This window comes from Hyaena hyaena, unplaced genomic scaffold (assembly GCF_003009895.1).
Source record: "Hyaena hyaena isolate Hyena2069 unplaced genomic scaffold, ASM300989v1 scaffold_17, whole genome shotgun sequence".
Classification (NCBI taxonomy): Eukaryota; Metazoa; Chordata; class Mammalia; order Carnivora; family Hyaenidae; genus Hyaena; species Hyaena hyaena.
Genome location: NW_024080648.1, coordinates 3,908,221 through 3,928,430, shown reverse-complemented (window position 1 = coordinate 3,928,430; position 20,210 = coordinate 3,908,221). Strand labels below are relative to the sequence as shown.

At 36.3% G+C, this 20,210-nt stretch overlaps 1 protein-coding gene and 1 long non-coding RNA gene across 2 annotated transcripts in view; one reads left to right on the top strand and one right to left on the bottom strand.

Annotated features, from left to right (window-relative positions):
• LOC120222648 overlaps window positions 1-564 on the top strand; it is a 43,806-nt gene extending 43,242 nt beyond the window's left edge. Inside the window, exon 5 of the long non-coding RNA XR_005526097.1 lies at window positions 275-564. This is a non-coding gene — a long non-coding RNA (uncharacterized LOC120222648). The remainder of the gene's footprint in view (window positions 1-274) is intronic.
• The window catches only part of LONRF1 (LON peptidase N-terminal domain and ring finger 1), a 37,300-nt gene that overhangs the window by 7,052 nt on the left and 10,038 nt on the right, over window positions 1-20,210 (bottom strand). Inside the window, exons 2-8 of the mRNA XM_039220545.1 lie at window positions 20,056-20,174; window positions 18,712-18,834; window positions 7,605-7,754; window positions 6,908-7,148; window positions 6,716-6,812; window positions 5,120-5,234; window positions 2,027-2,148 (exon numbers count right to left, since the gene is read on the bottom strand). Of these exons, the coding sequence (XP_039076476.1) occupies window positions 2,027-2,148; window positions 5,120-5,234; window positions 6,716-6,812; window positions 6,908-7,148; window positions 7,605-7,754; window positions 18,712-18,834; window positions 20,056-20,174 (967 nt within the window). The remainder of the gene's footprint in view (window positions 1-2,026; window positions 2,149-5,119; window positions 5,235-6,715; window positions 6,813-6,907; window positions 7,149-7,604; window positions 7,755-18,711; window positions 18,835-20,055; window positions 20,175-20,210) is intronic.

The window sequence follows — 20,210 nt, the reverse complement described above, 5'->3', positions numbered from 1 at the left end:
AGAAGAAAATTTCATATCATACATCAGAACATACCACAAAAATGACTGAAGCTCGTGACACTCATCAACATTTATAAAACTAAATTTGAATTTATGAATCAAGAGTATAGTTAGTATTTTGTCTTGCTCTGTTAAAATACTGTTACTTATAAGAAAAATTGAGCTCCCACAGTACATGAAAAGCAAATCATTAAAATTCCTAGTGCATTAATATATTTTCAAATTCACTATCAAAAACATAAGTCAGTAACATTTTCTCTAATTAAAATTATAGAATATCTTTCGCTGCCTGATTGGCAGGACGAAGGACAACAGTAACGCGCAGTTCTGGCAAGCGTCTGGGAGCGACTGGCAGTGCAGAGGGCGGTTTGAAACCGTACAACCATAGTGAAGAAGAATCTGGCAAACACTTTAAAAAGTTCGTCTCCCTTAAACTTCTAGAAAAAATTGTACAAGTACTCGAAAGAATGTTCACTGTAATATTGGGTACAGTAACCAAAACTTAGGGGATTAGCAAACGGACAAAACCATAAAATGAAATGCCATATTGTCATTTTAAGATATGCACACTTAGATTTGTGTGTATGTACGGCTGACTTGGAAAAAATAAAGGTTCTAGACGAATAGGATTAAAATTGTTACATATGAAAACCTGGAAGGATATATGCCAAAATGCCAACAGTAATTCCTTTTGGGTTATAGATTATGACCTTTCCCACCCCTGCTAATGTATAGTATCTTCTAGCTTTTCTTCAAAAAGACATAATTATGTAAAAGTAATACAAGCATTAGCTCCTCTTTTAAAAATGTGTAATCTACTATCACTGAGCATTCCATTCAGGGTTTTGTTTTTTTTTTTTTTTCAGTTCTTATGCTGACAGGAAATATTAAATAGCAAAACTTTGAAGTACCAGGGGAGGAGTACTTAGGATGAGCACCCCATAAGGAAACAGCCCTGTTAGTAAGCACCACAGTTGGCATCACGCTCGGCCCCACTCATGTTACTACTTCATTTGTCCTTGCAGATTGCAGTCACTATAGTTGAGATTTCAAAAGCTTATCTGTGGCTTTCTTGCAACCGGCTTTTGGCAGTGTTGATCAAGAAAGTTCATAATCCTCCTATCAGAGCATTTTCTATCATAAAATCACAAAGAAATAACAGTTTCACGGAAGACAAATCAGTATCAATTTAAAGAATGGACATCATTCTTCTATCAAAGGCCACTGGCCCAGTGAAGACATGTGGTGGACACATACTAAGTTCGCAAGCACAATTTTTTTCTTAGTAAGAAAACCTAACTTTTTGCTTCCATTATTTTCCAAAATATGTTGCGTAAAAACAGCATGTAAAACTTGCAGTTCTTCCTTTAGTGTGTCCAGTTAAAGTGAAAGAGAGAGAGTTAAGAAATTAAATCCTCAGGAAAGAGAGAGACTCCTAGGACTGTAGCAAGAGGGAAAGAATGTAAGCAAAGGACAAGGAAGAAAGAATAAAGAGCAAGAAAACCAGGTCAAACGTCCCCAACCCCAACTAGCCCTTATGTGCTCGCTCTTAGTAGTGGTCTGTTCCACTCTATCCCCAAATTACTTCCTGACGCTTAGTCGGCTACCAGTCAATCGTCACTCTTAGCAATTTCAGTCTCAGGCCTCAAGGACCCACCCACTTCCCGACCTCTCATTGGCTAAAGGAGCTGCTAATCCAGGTTGTTTATCTTCAACCTTCCTGCTCACCCTGCCTGGTACCTGAGGCCCCATAGGATATCCCTCCTCCACTGAAAATACCACCGCAGTGCGAAGAGCTGAGTCAGCAGCCCCCAGTGGGACGTCTGGAAGTTACAAAAAAACTTTTAAGAACTTCTGTCTGTTGAGGAGAGGGGAACCTGACCAATATGTGTTGAAAATACGCCTTGGGCTAGACTGGGTTGAACTCGAGACAGGATCCAGCTTGCTCTGAGGAGGTCTCTCCTTACTGTGTTAAGGGGTGGTGGCTCGGAGCTTGATCACATTAACTTTATGAGAAGAAACTTACTGTGACAGCTCAGCAGTTTCTTCATCATATATTTGTTTTCTCTCAGACAGCTCATCAGGCAGATACTTCACTATCAATTCTTCCAACAGCTGTGTCACACAGTACCTCCTATCTGCTAGATACTAAAAGACAGTATTATTTTACACTCCAGTACTTTTCCTATGGCAGAAAACAGGCAAAACAGTTTAACTGAATATAGTAAAGCCTTTATTACAGATTTATACCATTGATTCTGAATTAATATGTGAGGGAGAACATTACAAGCAATGATGCCGCACAGGTCAGCCTGTGCAGCCTTTGCCCCAAAGCACGGAAGATAGGCGGCTGCAGTATAGACTATGCACTCTACAGAAGACCCCGGTCCAGCTACGACCTCAAATCCTTTCTGGGCAGCGGCAGCCCTGCCGTCTCCCACACCAAAGGCCAATTTCTATCTGACGGCTCGTCGGGACTTCAGACTAGCATTGTAACTGAGAAACAAGCTGAGCAATAAAGATGATAATACACTTGCCTTATGCAGGAAAAGCAAAACTAATCTCTTTGTCCCAATTTCAGTGGCAGGTGTCCAGATCGTTTTTCTTTACGATTTTCCTTCCACTGTCACCTACTGTCACTCAGACCCTTATCAAGTGGTTGCTTTTCCTACATGATCCACCCCCCAACTCTATATAAAATGGTACATCTGTACCACTCCCTTCACACTCGGGAAAACGGCCACTCACACACTTCCGTGTCACGCTCTATTCCAACTGCTAAAAGCCATCCCCCTCCATCCAGCCTAGAAGAAGCCTGCAAGGTCCGGCTCCAACTTTACCTTTTTCTTGAAGTCTGCCTTAATTTTTCTGTCTCCCGAGAACCCCATTTTTACTGCCTTTATCATATAAAAGGCAGTTACCACATGGTGCACTATATTCTATGGACAAAAACACGTTGTATTTCTGTAGGTAAATTAAAAACTGCAGAAGGCTGGGACCAGGTCAGAGAGTGGGTACAGAATTTTGGAACATGAAAGAATGATCAACCTGAATTTAATAAAATTAGTGAGGAAGGACTGTTGGGAGACAATCACAAGATAAAGAGAAGCCATACTTTTAATCTGCAGTTGCAGCAAAAATAAGGGTTTGTCACTATCCAATGAAGAATGGAGGAGGAGGAAATGGGAGTGGTTGGGAAGCAGGTTAACAGTAGTGGTTTTCAAACTGTAGCGTGAATCAGGCTTGTTCAAATGTGGATGGCTGACCCCCCAACCCCAGAGCTGCTGCTTTCGTGGCTCTGGAGTAGGGTCTGAGAATTTATATTTCAAACAAGTTCTCAGGTAATACAGATGCTGCTGGTCAGGGAAACACGTTTTGAAAACCAGTGGGCTATATATTATACGTAATACTCATGCATTAATTTGGAGGAAATAGGAATCTAAATTTGTATTTCTAGGGGACGTAGGGAACCCAGCAATTGGTTTTTAACAGTCTTATAAATACATGGTTTCTGATCAGTAATTCACCTTCCAGAAATTTATCCTAAGGAGGTAGTCAAAGATGTAAATCATGGCAAAAAAACCAAAAAACAAAAAACCTTCCACACCCGACAATAGGGAAATGTTAAAGTATGCTGCTATAAAAAAAATCTTCTCTTTAAAATATATTCAAATGAAAGAAGACAAGTAAAGCATAAAACTATAGAGTATATCAAGTTTTTTAAAATATATAACTATAGAGTATATCAAGTTTTTTAAAATATATATGTAGATTTTACCTATTATACAGGGTATCTTTAGGACACACGATAAAGTTATTTTCAAACAGTATGTTGGTTGTATTTTTAAATAATATGCTTGTTTTCCTTTAAACTCCAGATATTTCTTAAGGTGAGATATCTCTAAATTTAAAGCCACATATCTAATTGTTAATTTGAAAAAAAAAAGCATAATATACTACGGAGTATCTAAAAACTCTGGAAACACAGAAAAAAACAACATGATTAGAGTACTTCACCTGAAAACATGAAGTGTATGGGCAGAACTGTGACAAACTCTTTAAGAACAAGTTTGTCTTGGGTTTTCAGACTTTGTGAAAATTCTGTTTATGATTTTAAGTTTTACATATTGGCTTGTTATGTAAGACTCCTATCACATGTATTTAATACACATATGCTATTATATCTGTACAGAGTTGTTAGGAATTAACTATGTACATGCAAGTGCAAAGTGACTTATCAATTTTTTATTCATATTTGGAAGACTTTTTTTTCCCTTTAAGCAATCCTGTCATCCCCCAGAGACAGGATCACTCTCCTGATCAATGCTACGGCTGTATTTGGGACCTAGAATTAGAACACTTGGGCCTCACCTTCTGGGGTGAGGTCACCCAAGCAGGATTGGGAAAGTGCTGTCTTCCCGTTGGTTACAAGAGATATGCACCCGAGATCCAGCTATTTCTCTAACACAGGTTATTAACAGCATTGATCACTGACTCTACAGGAGTGTGGGAAGCTGGGCCTTCCTCTCTTCTGTCCAGTTTACCACTTACTAGAGCTGTGCTGCCGAAATGGTAGCCACCAATCACATGTGCCCACTTAAATAAAAATAAAAATTTAAAATCCAGTTCTTCAGTCACACTGGCCACATTTCAAGTGCTTAACTGCCACATGTAGCTAGTGGCCACCATGTTGGACAGCATAGTTATGGAGAATTTCCATCAATGCAAAAAATTCTATTGGACAGAGTTGTTCCATGGGTAAAGGAGGTAGGACTAGGGCTGAAATCTAGGGTATTATTCAGGGTGGGAGAGAGTTGGATTTTCCCAATACTGTCATCACTAAAATGGGACCAATTCTAGACCAGGTACTTGACCATGCCTCACTTTGTTAAAAAAATGAAGTACATGGGACTTGGCCTCCAGGATGTCCCTCCTTCCCCGATGTTCTTCAAATTCACATTTCTCCAGCACATTTGGGTAATGAAATGTCATCCTTCTTGGTCACTTAGCATACATAATATAATTTATTCTGAATATGATAATCACTCTCTGGGCTGGATATAAGTCAATATTACCAAGCTTAAGATCAAGTAAACAGACAAAATACACAAATGTTTACCTCTTTCAAGCTTTCTTTGCAGAGAGGACAATATGGTGTATGATCTAAACAGCGCTCAAGGCAATTCTTACAGAAGGAGTGTCCACAAGGGGTTGTTACTGGCTCAAAAAACAACCTGAAATCAACCAAAATACATGTTAGTTTTCTCCTTAAAGTACCCATTGGAGAAAGTGAACAAATAATGGAACCAGAAGACTTATCTCTATTTAAGGAGGAAGAAGGAGGGTCTAGGGGACAGGAAGGGGCAGTGACACATACAATTATCCCCTCCTGAACCTTTTAAAAGTTCTCCATCAACAGGGGTACCCTGTCAAGGGGCAAAAGCTGTACTGATGAATGGAATAGCCCACATGGAGCCACTAAGCATTTGAAATCTGGCTAGTCCAGGGGCGCCTGGGTGGCTTAGTCGGTTAAGCGTCCGGCTTTCGCTTGGGTCATGATCTCGCGGTTCGTGGGTTCGAGCCCCGCGTCGGGCCCTGTGCTGACTGCCAGCTCAGAGCCTGGAGCCTGTTTCAGTCTGTGACTCCCTCTCTCTCTGACCCTCCCCTGCTCACGCTGTCTCTCTCTCTCTCTTCTAGAAATAAATAAAACATTAAAAAAAAAATTAAAAAAAAAAAAAAAAAATCTGGCTAGTCCAAACTGAGAAGTGCAATAAATGTAAAATACACACCAGAGACTATGTGCAAAATAAAAAATATAATAATCCTTATTTTTTGAATAGATTCTTAGTTCTTAATAAGCCTACAAAAAGCCTTACTATATAAAAATCATTAAAAAGAACCCACTAAACTTTACAGTTGAATTGTAAAGAAATATTAGGCTTAATATCATTAAGCAATGAGCAATTCAGAAATACTAATTTTACTTACATTTTTATAATTATTTCCTGAACCATGATACTTCTGAATTTCCTAGAAGTATTGTTAGGTACATAGGTACTTGAGAAATCAGCTGGCCTAATGCCCTCACCTCAGGATGGGTGAACTGCTCAGAGGTAAGGCACCTGCTGAGAACACAGCTGGCTCTCCCCAGCCTGATGTAGCCAGCACCCGGTCTCCGTGCACTGTTCCCTGGACTCCACCACAACTCAAGTAAATGGAACATGTCTTTCAAAACTATTAGTCTGCTAGACTTACAAGCATTCTACATAATGGAAATCTTTATCCAACTTTACTTAAAAAGGACTTAATAGTTAAAATATGAAAACAAGACCGAATCCTATACATACAACACCTGTTAGATACATCCGTGGTTTTAGATTTGGGTATGGGTAAAAATTCTAAGTTTCAATAATAACTTTTATAGTACTTTACAATTTCCTAGACACTTCTTAATATGTAAGTCATTAGATTCTTACAACACCTTCAATATAGGCTATGGAAATACTGGCCTGCTTTCTAACGAAAATCCAACTAATGTTCAGAGATTATTTGCCCAAGGTGTGAAAGGTAAGCGTAGAACTATAATTTGTATCTTTTGATTTTTAGTCAGTATTCTGTCATTTTACATTGCCTCTGATTAAAATAGATTCCCTATATGTGCTCTGTATTTTATTTGGTAATATAAAATATCACCTATAAAACTTTATATACTTACCTCATGCAGAGAGAACACTCAAAATCTGAGACATCTATTAGTTCTTCTGGGATGTCACCGTAAGTTAATGAAAATGTACACACTTCATTGCGAGTTTCTATTAAAACAAAGAGGACTATTATCTTTAGGAAGATGCTTAAGGCCATTCTAAATAAATAAATGTGTTCTAAATGAGTGTAGTGACATTTTTACCTCCTTGTTTTTTAAGCTTATTTCTCCCATCTTCGTCTACAATCACATCCTGGTCTAAAAGAGACAATTTTCTTTTCAACAGAGCACCTTTTTCTTGAACAGAAAGTAGAGGTTCCGAGGACACTCGTTTTAAACAGTCCTCTCTGGCAGGCATTTCTGTCGAATTTATAGCCTGTGCTGACCACGCACGGTTTAAGCTTCCTTTGATAAGCTCTGAAGGGACCTCTGGTATTTCTTCATTCTACAAAAGTACAATAAACAAGGGAAACTATTTTTGTACTATATTGCTCTCACCACAAACCAACTGAAATGAAATTCCAGTGTCTCACAATGTTTGTTTTAGTGTTCATTTAAATGCACCAACTTTTAATTCTAAAACCCTGATAAATAAATCATTTAACTAGTAATTATAGCCCTAGCCATCAAGCTGACATGTTATAACAAGGTTGATGCAGTTATGCTAATATAGTTGTTCCAACCCTGAAAAAGCTAAAATAAATACCATGAAGTTTTGTGATAAAGAGGTGACCTAATGAACACATACTTTACATAAAACTTTAGTGAAAAATAAAAGGCTACAAAATCTAATTCAAACAATGCTTAATAGATTCTATTTCTTGAAACCCAGAAAGTGAAATTCTTAACCTGTAAAGAAACAGATGCACTCAACCCATGAAAATCTTTTCTGGCCCCTTACCTGCTGTGGGCTGAGCTCTGTGGCAGAGTGAGACTCCTCCATTACTAAAGGAAAACCAAAAGGTTTGTTTTTAATACACGGCAATGAACTCCAGGAAGAGTCCTTCAGGCCTTCTTTTAAGTTTTCAGGTGACAATAAGTCACATAAAATCTGTAAGAAGAATATTATAAAAGTAATGAAAAATGTATGATTAGGGATAAGTTAATATAAAGCTATCTAAGAAATTTTAGAAAATTCACAGCAGACATTGTTTTTAATGAGCAGAGGAGGAAGAGATTAAGTAATAAACAGAAATGCCAAATCATTCAAAAGTCTTGTAAAACCAAGGTGTGCCTGAATGGGGTCAGATCATGTCAAATAATTCAAAAGAAAGGCATTGGAATGGCTAGACTACTAGCCTGAGAAGGTACCCAATATTAAAACTGACTTTTTAATGGAGGATTTTAAAGATTTTTTTTAAAAGTTCACTTGTTTTTGAGAGAGACTGTGAGTATGGGGGGGGGGGGTTCAGAAAGAGAGAGGGAGAGAGAAAATCCCAAGCAGGCTCCACGCTGTCAGAGCAGAGCCCAACACAAAGTTTTAACTCTTGAACCATGAGATCATGACCTGAGCCGAAACCAAGAGTCAGACACTTAATTGACTGAGCCACTCAGGTGCCCCATAAAAAGAAGAGATCTCAAGAGAAGTAGAAAATCTATACCTCTGAACATTAGTGAGTCCTACCTATCAAAACGGTTCACCCCAAAGTACACTTTAAGGTTGGATTTACAGTATTTAAGTAAACTAAAGAACTTGTCACTCTAAAATTCCATGTATTTATGCTGAATTTAGCTTCTCACTAAGTAACTAACCTACATGGCAGCCACCACGCCCATCTCTTGGGTGTGGCACCATATGGCAGCTGTCCCTCAACAGCTGTGAGTTAATCTGGAAGGAAGCTGTCCTATCAGAGATACCTCTAAACTAAAGAAAAAAACAAAACAAAACAAAAAACCATGGTAGGTTAAGGTAGGGAAGAACCTGGCTAGAAGGAAATGAATAGGACTCAAATGATTATTGTCAAATAAATTATATTAAATGAACAGCAGAGCATTTCTTAAAATGTGGAGGTTTAGTTTTTCTGTTGGAGATATATTCAATGTACGTAAAAAGTGCTTATCTGGAAGGAGCTCAAGCAATATTCCCTTTAAAATTTGTTTATTTTTACATTTCTCCTAGTTAAAAAAAAAAAAAAAAAAAAAAGGCATTAAACACTCACTACCCTAGAGCCCAGCAACTCCACTGGGTATTTACCAAAGAGATAGAAAAACTTATGTCACCAAAATGACTTGGACAAGAATGTTAACTCCTAATAGCAGCTGGTAACAATCCAAATTAAAATCACTATTAACTGTGACTACCACTGATTGTAGTATGTTCCTACCATGGAATGCTTAGTGAACAAGAAAAAAAACTGCTGGATAGATTTCAAGACTATGATGTTCTACAAAAAAAAGCCAGACACAAAAGAGCATACACTGTGTGGTTCCACTTGTATGAAGTTCTAGAATAGGCAAAACTGTGTGGTAATAAAAATCTAAACAGTAGCTGTCCTTGGGAGCAGGGATATAGGATTTGCTGAAAAGGGGATGACTGAACTTTCTAGCACGATGACAATATTCTACATCGTGCTGTTACACGGATGCAGAATTTCTCAAAATTCACTGGACTGTAAAAATCCATGCATTTTATATGCAAATTATACTACAATTTACAAAAAGTGTACTGGGGGAAAAAAATTCAAAGTATCACTTGTTTTGCATTGAGCTGACCTTATTAAACAACAAATAAGTGTTTACAGAAATATAAGGATACCTAGTAGCATAGAAAATGCAAAATTATCAGCCCTTACAAAGGTCTGCAGTGTCCCCGGGGAGATACAGCTCCTTGTATAGATACAAATATAAAAGAAAACACATAAGAGTAAACAATTTTTTGTTAAATCAATGAGCTATAAGGTATATGCAAACAAACCTCATAGAAGATATACTGAGGTCAGCTGTATGCATGCCGCATTGGGGACCTGAGAAAATCTTTAAAATTCTCATACTTCACAGTGCACAAGAATCTCACTGGGTGTTTGTAAAACTATGCCTGAATTCCAGAGATTCTAATTCCAAAGGTCTGTGAAGTCCAGGAATGTTTACGCTTACCATGCACCTAAGGTGATTCTAAATAAAGCCACAATGTAAAAAAACACTATAAAAGTGACAAATAACATGTCATGTTGTGAGGATATTGAGGAGAACATCATGACTGGGCGCTACAATTGTATCAGGGTAGACTATCCAAAAAAATTTTTCAAAGACGCTAGTCTTTCCAGATACTCTGTAAATAAGTTTGACAAAAGCTGAACAGCACAGGAAATAGTATAACAAAAACTGGGAGAACTTCTGAACAAACCTGTTTAACTTAGTTTAACCCAATGTTTCCCAAAGTCATTTAATCAGAGAACCTCTTCCCCTTTTTCTTTCAATTAACACCTACTAACACGCCACGAAACAAAGCCTGGAAAGTGACATATGGACTACTGAAAAAATGAAGGAAGAACAAATTGGGGCAATAATACGGGCAACTATGGAAAATAAGCAAAACTTAGACTGGAAATGAAAAGAAAAAAGCAGGTCAATAAAAATTCCTGAATGGGGGAGGGGGTCCCAAAATGAGAGAAGAAAGGGTCAATAAACTTATTTGAGGAAATAATGGCTGAAAATTTCCACAACCTGGGGAAAGAAACAGAATTTCCAGATTCAAGAAGCAAAGGCTTCCAAATAAGATGAACCCAAAGAGATCCACACCAAGATACATTATACCTCAAATGGAAAAATTTCAAAAGAGAATCCTAAAAGCAGCAAAAGAAAAAAACTTATTACACGTAAGGGAAACCCTGTATGGCCATCAGCAGATTTATCACCAGAACCTTTGCAGGCCAGAAGGAAAATGGCATGACATATTTAAAGTGCTGAAAGGAAAAAAAAACTTCCATCTAAGAGTTCTTTACCCAGCAAGATTATCATTCAGAATTTAAAAAAAAAAAAAAAAAGATTGAGTGTTCCAGACAAGCAAAAGCTAAAAGAATTCATCACCACTAAACTGAGCCTACAAGACATGTTAAAAGGACTTCTCTGAACTGAAAAGTGGTACTAATTAGTAACAAGAAAACATACCAAAGGAAAACGTTCAGTGGGAAACATAAATAATACAGGTGAATACAGCAATCACTTATAAATAAAGCAAGTATGAAGGTTAAAAGACAAAAATAATAAAATTTACTAAAACTACAAGAATTGGTTAAGAGAGGTCTAAAGAGATGTATAAGATGACATCAAAAATATAAAAGGTAACAGGGGAGAAAAGATGTATAGTTTTGGACTGTGTTCAAATTTAAGTTGCCATCAACTCAAAACAGACCATTACAAAGGAAGTTATATGGGAGCCTTACTGTGACCACACAGAAACTACAGTAAATATGCAAAAGAAAATGAGAAAAGAATCTAAGCAGAACACTGAAGAAAGCCATCAAACCACAAGGGAGGAGAGAAAGAGGAGAAGAAAGAGAGAGGAGTGATGAAACCAGGCAAAAAATAATTAACAAAATGGGAATAAGCACATACCTATCAATATTTATTTTAAGTGAAAACAGACTATACTTTACATAGGGTGGCTAAATAGATTTAAAAAAACCAAGATCCATTTATCTGCTGCCTATGAGGCATTCATTTCAAGAAGGATATACACATCGTGAAAGTGAAAGGATAGATGTTCCAAGCAAATGGAAATGAAAAGAAAGCTACACACTATACTCAGCAGACAAGAGACTTTAAACTGAAGACTGTAATAATAGAGGTCATTACATAATGATAAGCAAGATTCAACAAGGAAACATAGGACCTGCAACATAGGACACCAAGCTATGCAGCAAATAAAAGGGAGCTAAAGAGAGAAACTTACGGTAATATAATAATAATAATGAGGGACTTTAACACCCCATTTACAACAATGGATAGGTCATCCTGATAGAAAACTAATAAGGAATCATTGGTCTTAAATGACACATTAGACCAGATGGACTTAACAGATATATACAGAACACTGCATCCAAAAGCAACAGAATACACATTCTTCTCAAGAGCACATGAAACATTCTGCAGAATAGATCATGTTAGGCCACAAAACAAGTCTCAAATTCAAGAATACTGAAACCATATCAAGCATCTTCTCATACCACAATGGTATTAAACTAGCCATTACAAGGGGGGAAAAACAGAATAAAAACAGCCCACAATGTGGAGATTAAACATCATGCTACTAAACAACAAATCACTCAACAAAGAAATCAAAGGAGAAAAAAAAAATAGCTAGAGACAAATGAAAACAGAAATACAATGGACTCAAATCTTTGGTATGCAGCAAAAGATGTTCTGAGAGGTATACCTCAAGAAACATCTCAATCTAATTTTATATCTAAAAAAGGTAAAAACAAGGAACAAAGCCCTAAGTCATAGAAGAAATGAAATAATAAAGATCATAGCAGAAATAAATGAAATAGAGATGAAAAGAGGGAAGGTCAAAAAATTAAGAGCTGGTTCTTTGAACAAATAAATAAAATGGACAAATGTTTAGCTAGACAAAAGAAAATAAGAGAGGGCTCTTTCTTGACTTAGAAAATTTGGACAGACCAAGTCTTAGCAATAAAATTAAATCAGTAAGAGCGCCTGAGGGGCTCAGTTGGTTAACGTCCAACTCTTGATTTTGGCTCAGGTCATGATCTCATGGTTCCTGAGTTAGAGCCCCACCTCTATCAGTGCAGAGCCTGCTTGGGATTCATTCATTCATATTCTCTCTCTCTCTCTCCCCCTCCTCTGCTTATGCACTTTCTCTCTCTCAAAATAAACTTTAAATAAAATCCTCCCAACCAACAAAAGTCCAGGAGCAGATGGCTCCATAGAGGAATTCTAACCAAATTAGTAAATAAGGGTTAATGTCTATTATCAAACTATTCCAAAAAATCAAAAGGAAGAAAAGATTCCAAATTCATTCTACGAGGCCAACATTATTCTGATACCAAAACCAGATGAAGACAATACAAAAAAAAAAAAAACAAAAACAAAAACTAAAGGCAAATATCTCTGATGAATACAGATGCAAAATATTGCATCAATAAGATATTAGCAAACAGAATCCAACAGCACATTTAAAAAATCATCACAATCATGTGGGATTTTTTTCCTGGGATACAAAGGTGGTTCAGTATTCACAAATCAATCAGTGTGATACATCAACAAGGATAAAAACCATATAATCATTTCGATAGAGGCAGTAAAAACATTTGACGAGGTATAGCATCCATTCATGTTGTAAACCCTCAAAAAAGTAGGTTTAGAGGAAACGTACCTCGACCTAATAAAGGCCACATATGAAGCCATAGCTAACATCATACTCAATAGTGAAAAATTGAGAGCTTTTCCCCTAAGGTCAGGAACAAGATAAGGATGTCCATTCACAACACTGTTACTCACTATAGTACAGGAAGTCCTAGCCACGCAATCAGACAAGAAAAAGGAATAAGAAGTATCCAAATTGGTAAGGAAGAAGTAAAACCATCACTATTTGCAGATGACATGATACTCTATATAGAAAACCCTAACGACTCCACCAAAAAACTACTAGAACAGATATATGAATTCAGTACAGTCATAGGATATGAAATTAACGTGTAGAAATCTCTTGCACTTTTATACATTAATAATGAAGCAGCAGAAAGAAATCAGGAAAACAATCCCATTTACAAATAAATTTTTTATTGATAATTGATAATCTTATTAAGATAATAAGATACAAGGAATAAACCTAACCCAAAGAGGTGAAAGACCTATACTCTGAAAACTTTACAACATGGATGAAAAAACCTGAAGACAACACAAACAAATGGATTGACATTCCATGCTCATAGCCTAGAAGAACAAGTATTGTTCAAATGTTTACACTACTCAAAGCAATCTACAGATTTAATACAATCCTTATCAAAATACCAACAGCATTTTTCACAGAACTGGGACAAACAATTCTAAAATTTGTACAGAACCACAAAAGACCTCGAATAGCCAAAGCAATTTTGAAAATGAAAAGCAAGCTAGAGGAATCACAATTCCAGGCTTCAAGTTGTATTACAAAGCTGTAGCAATCAAAGCAGTATGGTACTGGCACAAAAACAGACAAGGGTTTAATGGAGCACAACAGACTACTAAGAAATACATACATGATTGTTTGGTCAATTAATCTTCGACAAAACTGGAAATAATATCCAAAGGAAAAAAGACAGTCTCTTCAACAAATGGTGCTGGGAAAACTGGACAACTACATGAAAAAGAATGAAACTGAACCACTTTCTTACACCATACGCAAAAATAAACTACAAATGGATTAAAGACCTAAATGTGAGACTTGAAGCCACAAAAATCCTAGGAGACCGCACAGGCAATAATATCTTTGACACTGCTCATAGCAACATTTTTCTAGATATGTATCCTGAGATAAGGGAAACAAAAGCAAAAATAAACTATTGAGACTACATCAAAATAAGAAGCTTCTGTACCGCAAAGGAGACCATCAACAAAACAAAAAGACAACCTCCTGAATGGGAGAAAATATCTGCAAATAACATATCCAATAAGTGGTCAATATGCAAAACATATAAAGAACTTCTACAGTTCACCACTCACCAAAAAGTAATCCAATTAAAAATGGGCAAGTTCATGAAGAGACATTTTTACAAGGAAGACATACACATGGCCAACAGACACATGAAAAGATGCTCAACATCACTAATCATCAGGGAAATGCAAATCAAAAACATAATCAGATATTGCCTCACCCCTGTCAAAAGGCTAAAATCAAAAACACAAGAAATAATAGGTGTTGGCAAGGATGTGGTGAAAAAAAGAACCCTTAGCTGCTGCAGCCACTGTGAAAACTTTGTGGAGGTCACACGAAAAATTAAAACGGAACCACCATATGATCTAGTAAATTCCACTCCTGGCTGTTTACCCAAAATGAAAACAGTGATTCCAAAATACATATGCACCCCTATGTTTACTGCAGCATTGTTCACAACAGCCACGCTATGGAAATGAGATGAATGGATAAAGATGTGTGTATATATATAATGGAATATCACTTGGCCATAAAAACGAATGAAATCTTGCCATTTGCAACAACATGGATCTAGAGGTTATAATGCGACATAAGTCACAGAAAGACCAATACCATATGATTTCACTCTTATGTGGAATTTAAGCAATAAAACAAATGAAGAAAAAAAGAAACAAAAAATAGATTCTTAAATATAGAGAACTGGTGACTGCCAGAGAGGAGGTTGGGGGTGGGGGTGAAATAGATGAAGAGGTTAAGAACACATTATCATGATGAATACTGAATAATGTACAGAACTATTAAATCACTATAGTGTACACATGAAACTAATATAACTGTATGTCAATTATACTAAAATAAAAAACAGAAAAAAAAAATCTGTCGAACCCCCAAAAAAGAGGACTCAGATAAACAAAATGAGAAATAAGATGTTACAAATGACACCACCAAATTATAAAGGGTCATAAGACACTACTACAATTATATGCCAACAAATCGGACAACCTAGAAGAAATGAATAAATTCGTAGAAGTATACACTCCTCCAAGACTGAACATGAAGAAACAGAAAATTTGAGTAGATCAATTACTAATAAGACTGAATCAGTAATCAAAAACCTCCCAACAAACAAAAGTCCAGGGCCAGATGGCTTACTTGTTAATTTTATCAAACACTCAAAGGTGATTTATACTTATCCTTCTCAACTCTTCCAAAAAATTGAAGAAAGGACACTTCCAAAATAATTTTATGATGCCAGCAAGCCAACAAGAACACCACAGAAAAAGAAAATTACAGGCCATTATCAGGGATTAACATTAATGCAAAAATCTTCAACAAAATATTATTTAACTGAATTCAACAATACAGTAAGTTTCATGTGCAATGACCAAATCGGATTTATTCCAGGGATGCCAGGATGGTTAAACAACCAATCAATCCAATCAACATGATACACCACACTAACAAAACAGAGGATAGGGGTGCCTGGGTGGCTCAGTCAGTTAAGTGTCTGACTTCAGTTCAGGTCATGATCTCACAGTTCGTGGGTTCGAGCCCCGCGTCAGGCTCTGTGCTGACAGCCAGCTCAAAGCCTGGGGCCTGTTTCAGTCTGTGACTCCCTCTCTCTCTGACCCTCCCCTGCTCATGCTGTCTCTCTCTCTCTCTCTCAGAAATAAATAAAGCATTAAAAAAAAAAAAAAGAGGATAAAAATGATATGATAATCTCAATAGATACAGATTTGACAAAAGTCAACATCCATGTATGATAAAAACTGTTAACAAAGTAAACATGGAGAGAATGCACTTAAACATAAAGAGACCATATATGCCATATATGACAATCTATATGCTCAGTGGCAAAAAACTGAGAGCATTTCCTCTATGATCAGGAATAAGATAAGGATGCCCATTCTCACCACTTGAACATAGTATGAGCTCAAGCTATTAGGCTTGAAAAAGCTATTAGGCAAGAAAAGGAAATAAAAGGCATCCAAATTGGAAAGAAATAAAATGTCACTATTTGTAGATGACATGGTACTGTACACAAAAAAACCTCTAAAGATTCCAAAAAAATAAGCTGTTAGGATTAATAAAAGAATTCAGTAGGGGCACCTCGGTGGCTCAGTCATTTAAGCATCTGACTTTGGCTCAAGTCATGATCTCAAGGTCTGTGAGTTTGAGCCATGTGTCAGGCTCTGTGCTGGTGGCTCAGAGCCTGGAACTCCTTTGGATTCTGTATCAAGCTCTCTGCCCCTCTCCTGCTCACACTCTGTCTTCTCGAAAATAAATAAACATTTAAAAAATTAATTAAAAAAAAGAATTCAGTAAATTAGCAAGATACAAAACCCACATACAGAAATTTGTGGCATTTCTATAAATTAATAAGGATTTATAAGAGAAATTAAGAAAATATTCCAGTTTACAACTGCATCAAAAATATTGAGGAATAAGTTTAATCAAAGAGATTAAAGATCTGTACACTGAAACCTTTAAGACCCTTATGAAAGAAATAAAGACACAAATAAGTGGAAAGACATACCATCTCACAGGTTAGAAGAATATTGTTAAAATACCCATACTCCCCAACAGATTCAATATAATCCCTATCAAAATCCCAATGGTATTTTTCCATCAAACTTGACCAAATAATCCTAAAATTGTAGAAAACCACAAAAGATCGCCAACAACCAAAGCAATCTTGAGAAAGGTGAACAATGCTGGAGCATGCTCCCTGACTTCAAATAGGCTAAAGCTATAGTAATCAAAACAGTATGATAATGGCATAAAAACAGACACACACTAATTGATGGACCAGAAATGAATTAAACCCATACATATATGGATAATTAATTTACAACAAAGGAGCCAAGAACATGCAATGAAGAATGAGTCTCTTCAATAAATGGTGCTGGGAAAGCTGGATAGCCACATGCAAAGGAATGAAACTAGACCAGTATCTTTCACCATGCATAGAAATTAACTTAAAATGGAATAAAGACATGAATTTAAGACCTGAAACCATGAATTCCTAAAACATAGGTGGTAAGCTCCTCAACATGGGTTTTAGCAGTATTTTTGTGGATCTGACTCCAAAAGCAAGGGAAAGAGCAATAATAAACAAATGGAATTGTATCAAACTAAAGAGCTTCTGCACAGTAAAAGAAATCATCATCAAAACAAAAAGGCAACCTACTGAATGGCATATTTTTGCACATCATGTAACTGACAAGGGATTAATATCCAAGATACATAAAGAACTCCTACAACTCAACAACAAATAAAAACTTAGAAAATGGCAGAGGATCTGAATAGACATTTTCCCAAAGACCTACAGATGGCCATTAGGAACATAAAAAGGTGCTCAATATCACTAATAAGCGAAATACAAATCAAAACCACAATGACGTATCATCTCACAATGGTCAGAATGGCTATTATCAAAAAGACAAGAAATAACAAGTGTTAGAAAAGATGAAGAAAAGTGAACACTGCACACTGTTGGTGGTAAAGCCACTATGGAAAACAGTATGGAGATTCTTTTAAAAATTAAGAAAACCACCACATTATGCAGCTATTCTTCTTCTGGGTGTGTATCTTTAGAATGCAAAAATACTGATTTGAAACGATGTGCATTCCTATGTTCATTGCAGCATTATTTGCAATAGCTGAGAAATGGAAATAACCTAAATGTCCATCAACAGATGAATAAAGATATGGTGTATATATATGCAATGGACTACCACTTAACCAAAAAGAAAAAAAAAATATCTTGCCACTTGTGACAACACGAATGAACCATGAAGGTATTATGGTAAGTGAAGTAAGTCAGATGGAGAAAGACAAACATCATATGACTTCACTCAAATGTGGAATCTTAAAAAAAAAAAAAAAGCTAGACATGAACAACAAAACAAAAAAAAAATTGACAGATACGGAGAACAGATTGGTGCTTACCACAGAGGAAGGGGTTTGGGAGAAATGGGAAAAGGGGGCACTGTATGGTGATGGATGGTAAACAGACTTTTAGTAGTAATCTCTTTGTCGTGTATACTGGTGTTAGATTATAATGTTGTACAGTGAAAGTTATATATGCTATATACACATTTTGCTTCAATTAAAAAAAATTCTGAGCAGGACTATCATATTTAATTAAGGATGGTTTGGCTACAATCAAAGTATTAAAAAACATCTAAATTTAAGCAAAAATAACACTTAAATATCTGTGAATGAAATGTTTTGATTTCATTAAAAACTCAATATACTAAGTATATGAACCTTAAAATCACTTGTCAAACTGCTACTAAATTTGACTCATGAATTCCTTATGTACTTTCCCAAGTTTTCAAAAAAGCATTTTTAAAAAGACCCATGTCTTCTTAGACGTGCCTTGAACTATTATAGTTGGTAAAACAGTTACCTTTTCTACTTCCAGCTTTGCAGGTGCAAAATCTTCATCCAGGGCTAAGCACTGAAGAAACAGTTGTAAGGCATCACCTAAAAAACCAGCATCATGGAGTACTTTTCCTTTCCTGAAGTAGACCTTCAATGAAAGCACACATACACAACTTTTACTGACAGAATTATTTCTTAGAAATCAATATCAAGGAAAAAAAAGTTGTCTGCTTGGAAATGTGCATTTTGAAACTCTGAATGACTCTGAGAGCCCAAAGCATTTCAGAGGTATATATACGCACTTCCCTGGAGAAGCAGTTGTGTAAAAATGACTTCAAAACCAAATTTCTGGGGCTCCTGGGTGGCTCAGTCAGTTAAGCATCCAACTTCGGCTCAGGTCATGATCTCATGGTTCATGGGTTTGAGCCCCACATTGGGCTCTGTGCTGACAGCTCAGAGCCTGGAGCCTGTTTCAGATTTTGTGTCTCCCTCTCTCTCTGACCCTCCCCTGCTCCTGCTGTGTGTCTCTTTCTCAGAAATAATTTTTTTAAAAATGTTAACCCCCTCCCCCAAATTTCTAATTATATCACTTCAGTAATAAATCCAGAGGATTCCTTTTTTAAAAACAGTTTTAAAGTTGTCTATACAGATTATTTTCTGTCTTATTCTTAATATATATTTGCCTTGTACTAACCAGTCATGCCATCATGTGATTTTGTATCATTTTCCTTAATAATTTATAATTTTTAGAGCATCCTTACTATATTCTCAAAAGCATGGTTTTGAATGGGAAAGAAATCATATAAAATAGTAACATCTAGCTTAAAGAACATATATAGACATTAACTGATTTGCCTTGGCAATTTGATAAAAAGGAGAATCAGCAAACTGATTCCTATGATATACTTGCCTCAAGTCTTTTTTAAAACCATATGGGCAAGGCAACCTCTCTTGTTCCCATTTACTGCATTAAATCACTGCCTGATCTGATCCCCATCATTATGCCTCTATTTCCAGCCTGATCCATCAATAAACTTCCTTCATCAATTTTCAGTTTGGCTCCATCTTTATAAGGTGACCAGTTTTATCTCTCTGAGGAAATTCTGTATACTAACTAAAATCTCTTATTTTTTCCCACTGTGCCTTACATTCAGGCTGTTCTTTAATTAGGAAATAGAGGCTTTTTATAATTAAGAAAAATTTTAGATAGCCATCCAGTCAAAATATTAAGCCTAGATTTCTAGATCTCTATATATTTTATTTAAAGAGTCAACCAATCTATTCTGCTAAAACTTAAACCATAACTGAATGCATACTCCCTACAGGTGAAATTTTTACATGTATGCAAATGTTCAAATAGAAACTTTACCTCAGGCCAATTTGGCAGTTCCAAGAGAACAGCATTTAAATCATCTATGGCTGCTTTAAACTCTTGGAGACCAGCATACGATTCTGCTCGGTAAATTTTGAGAGTCACGTCGCTGGGCTCTGAAACACATATTTTACAAAGGTTTACTTTAAAAA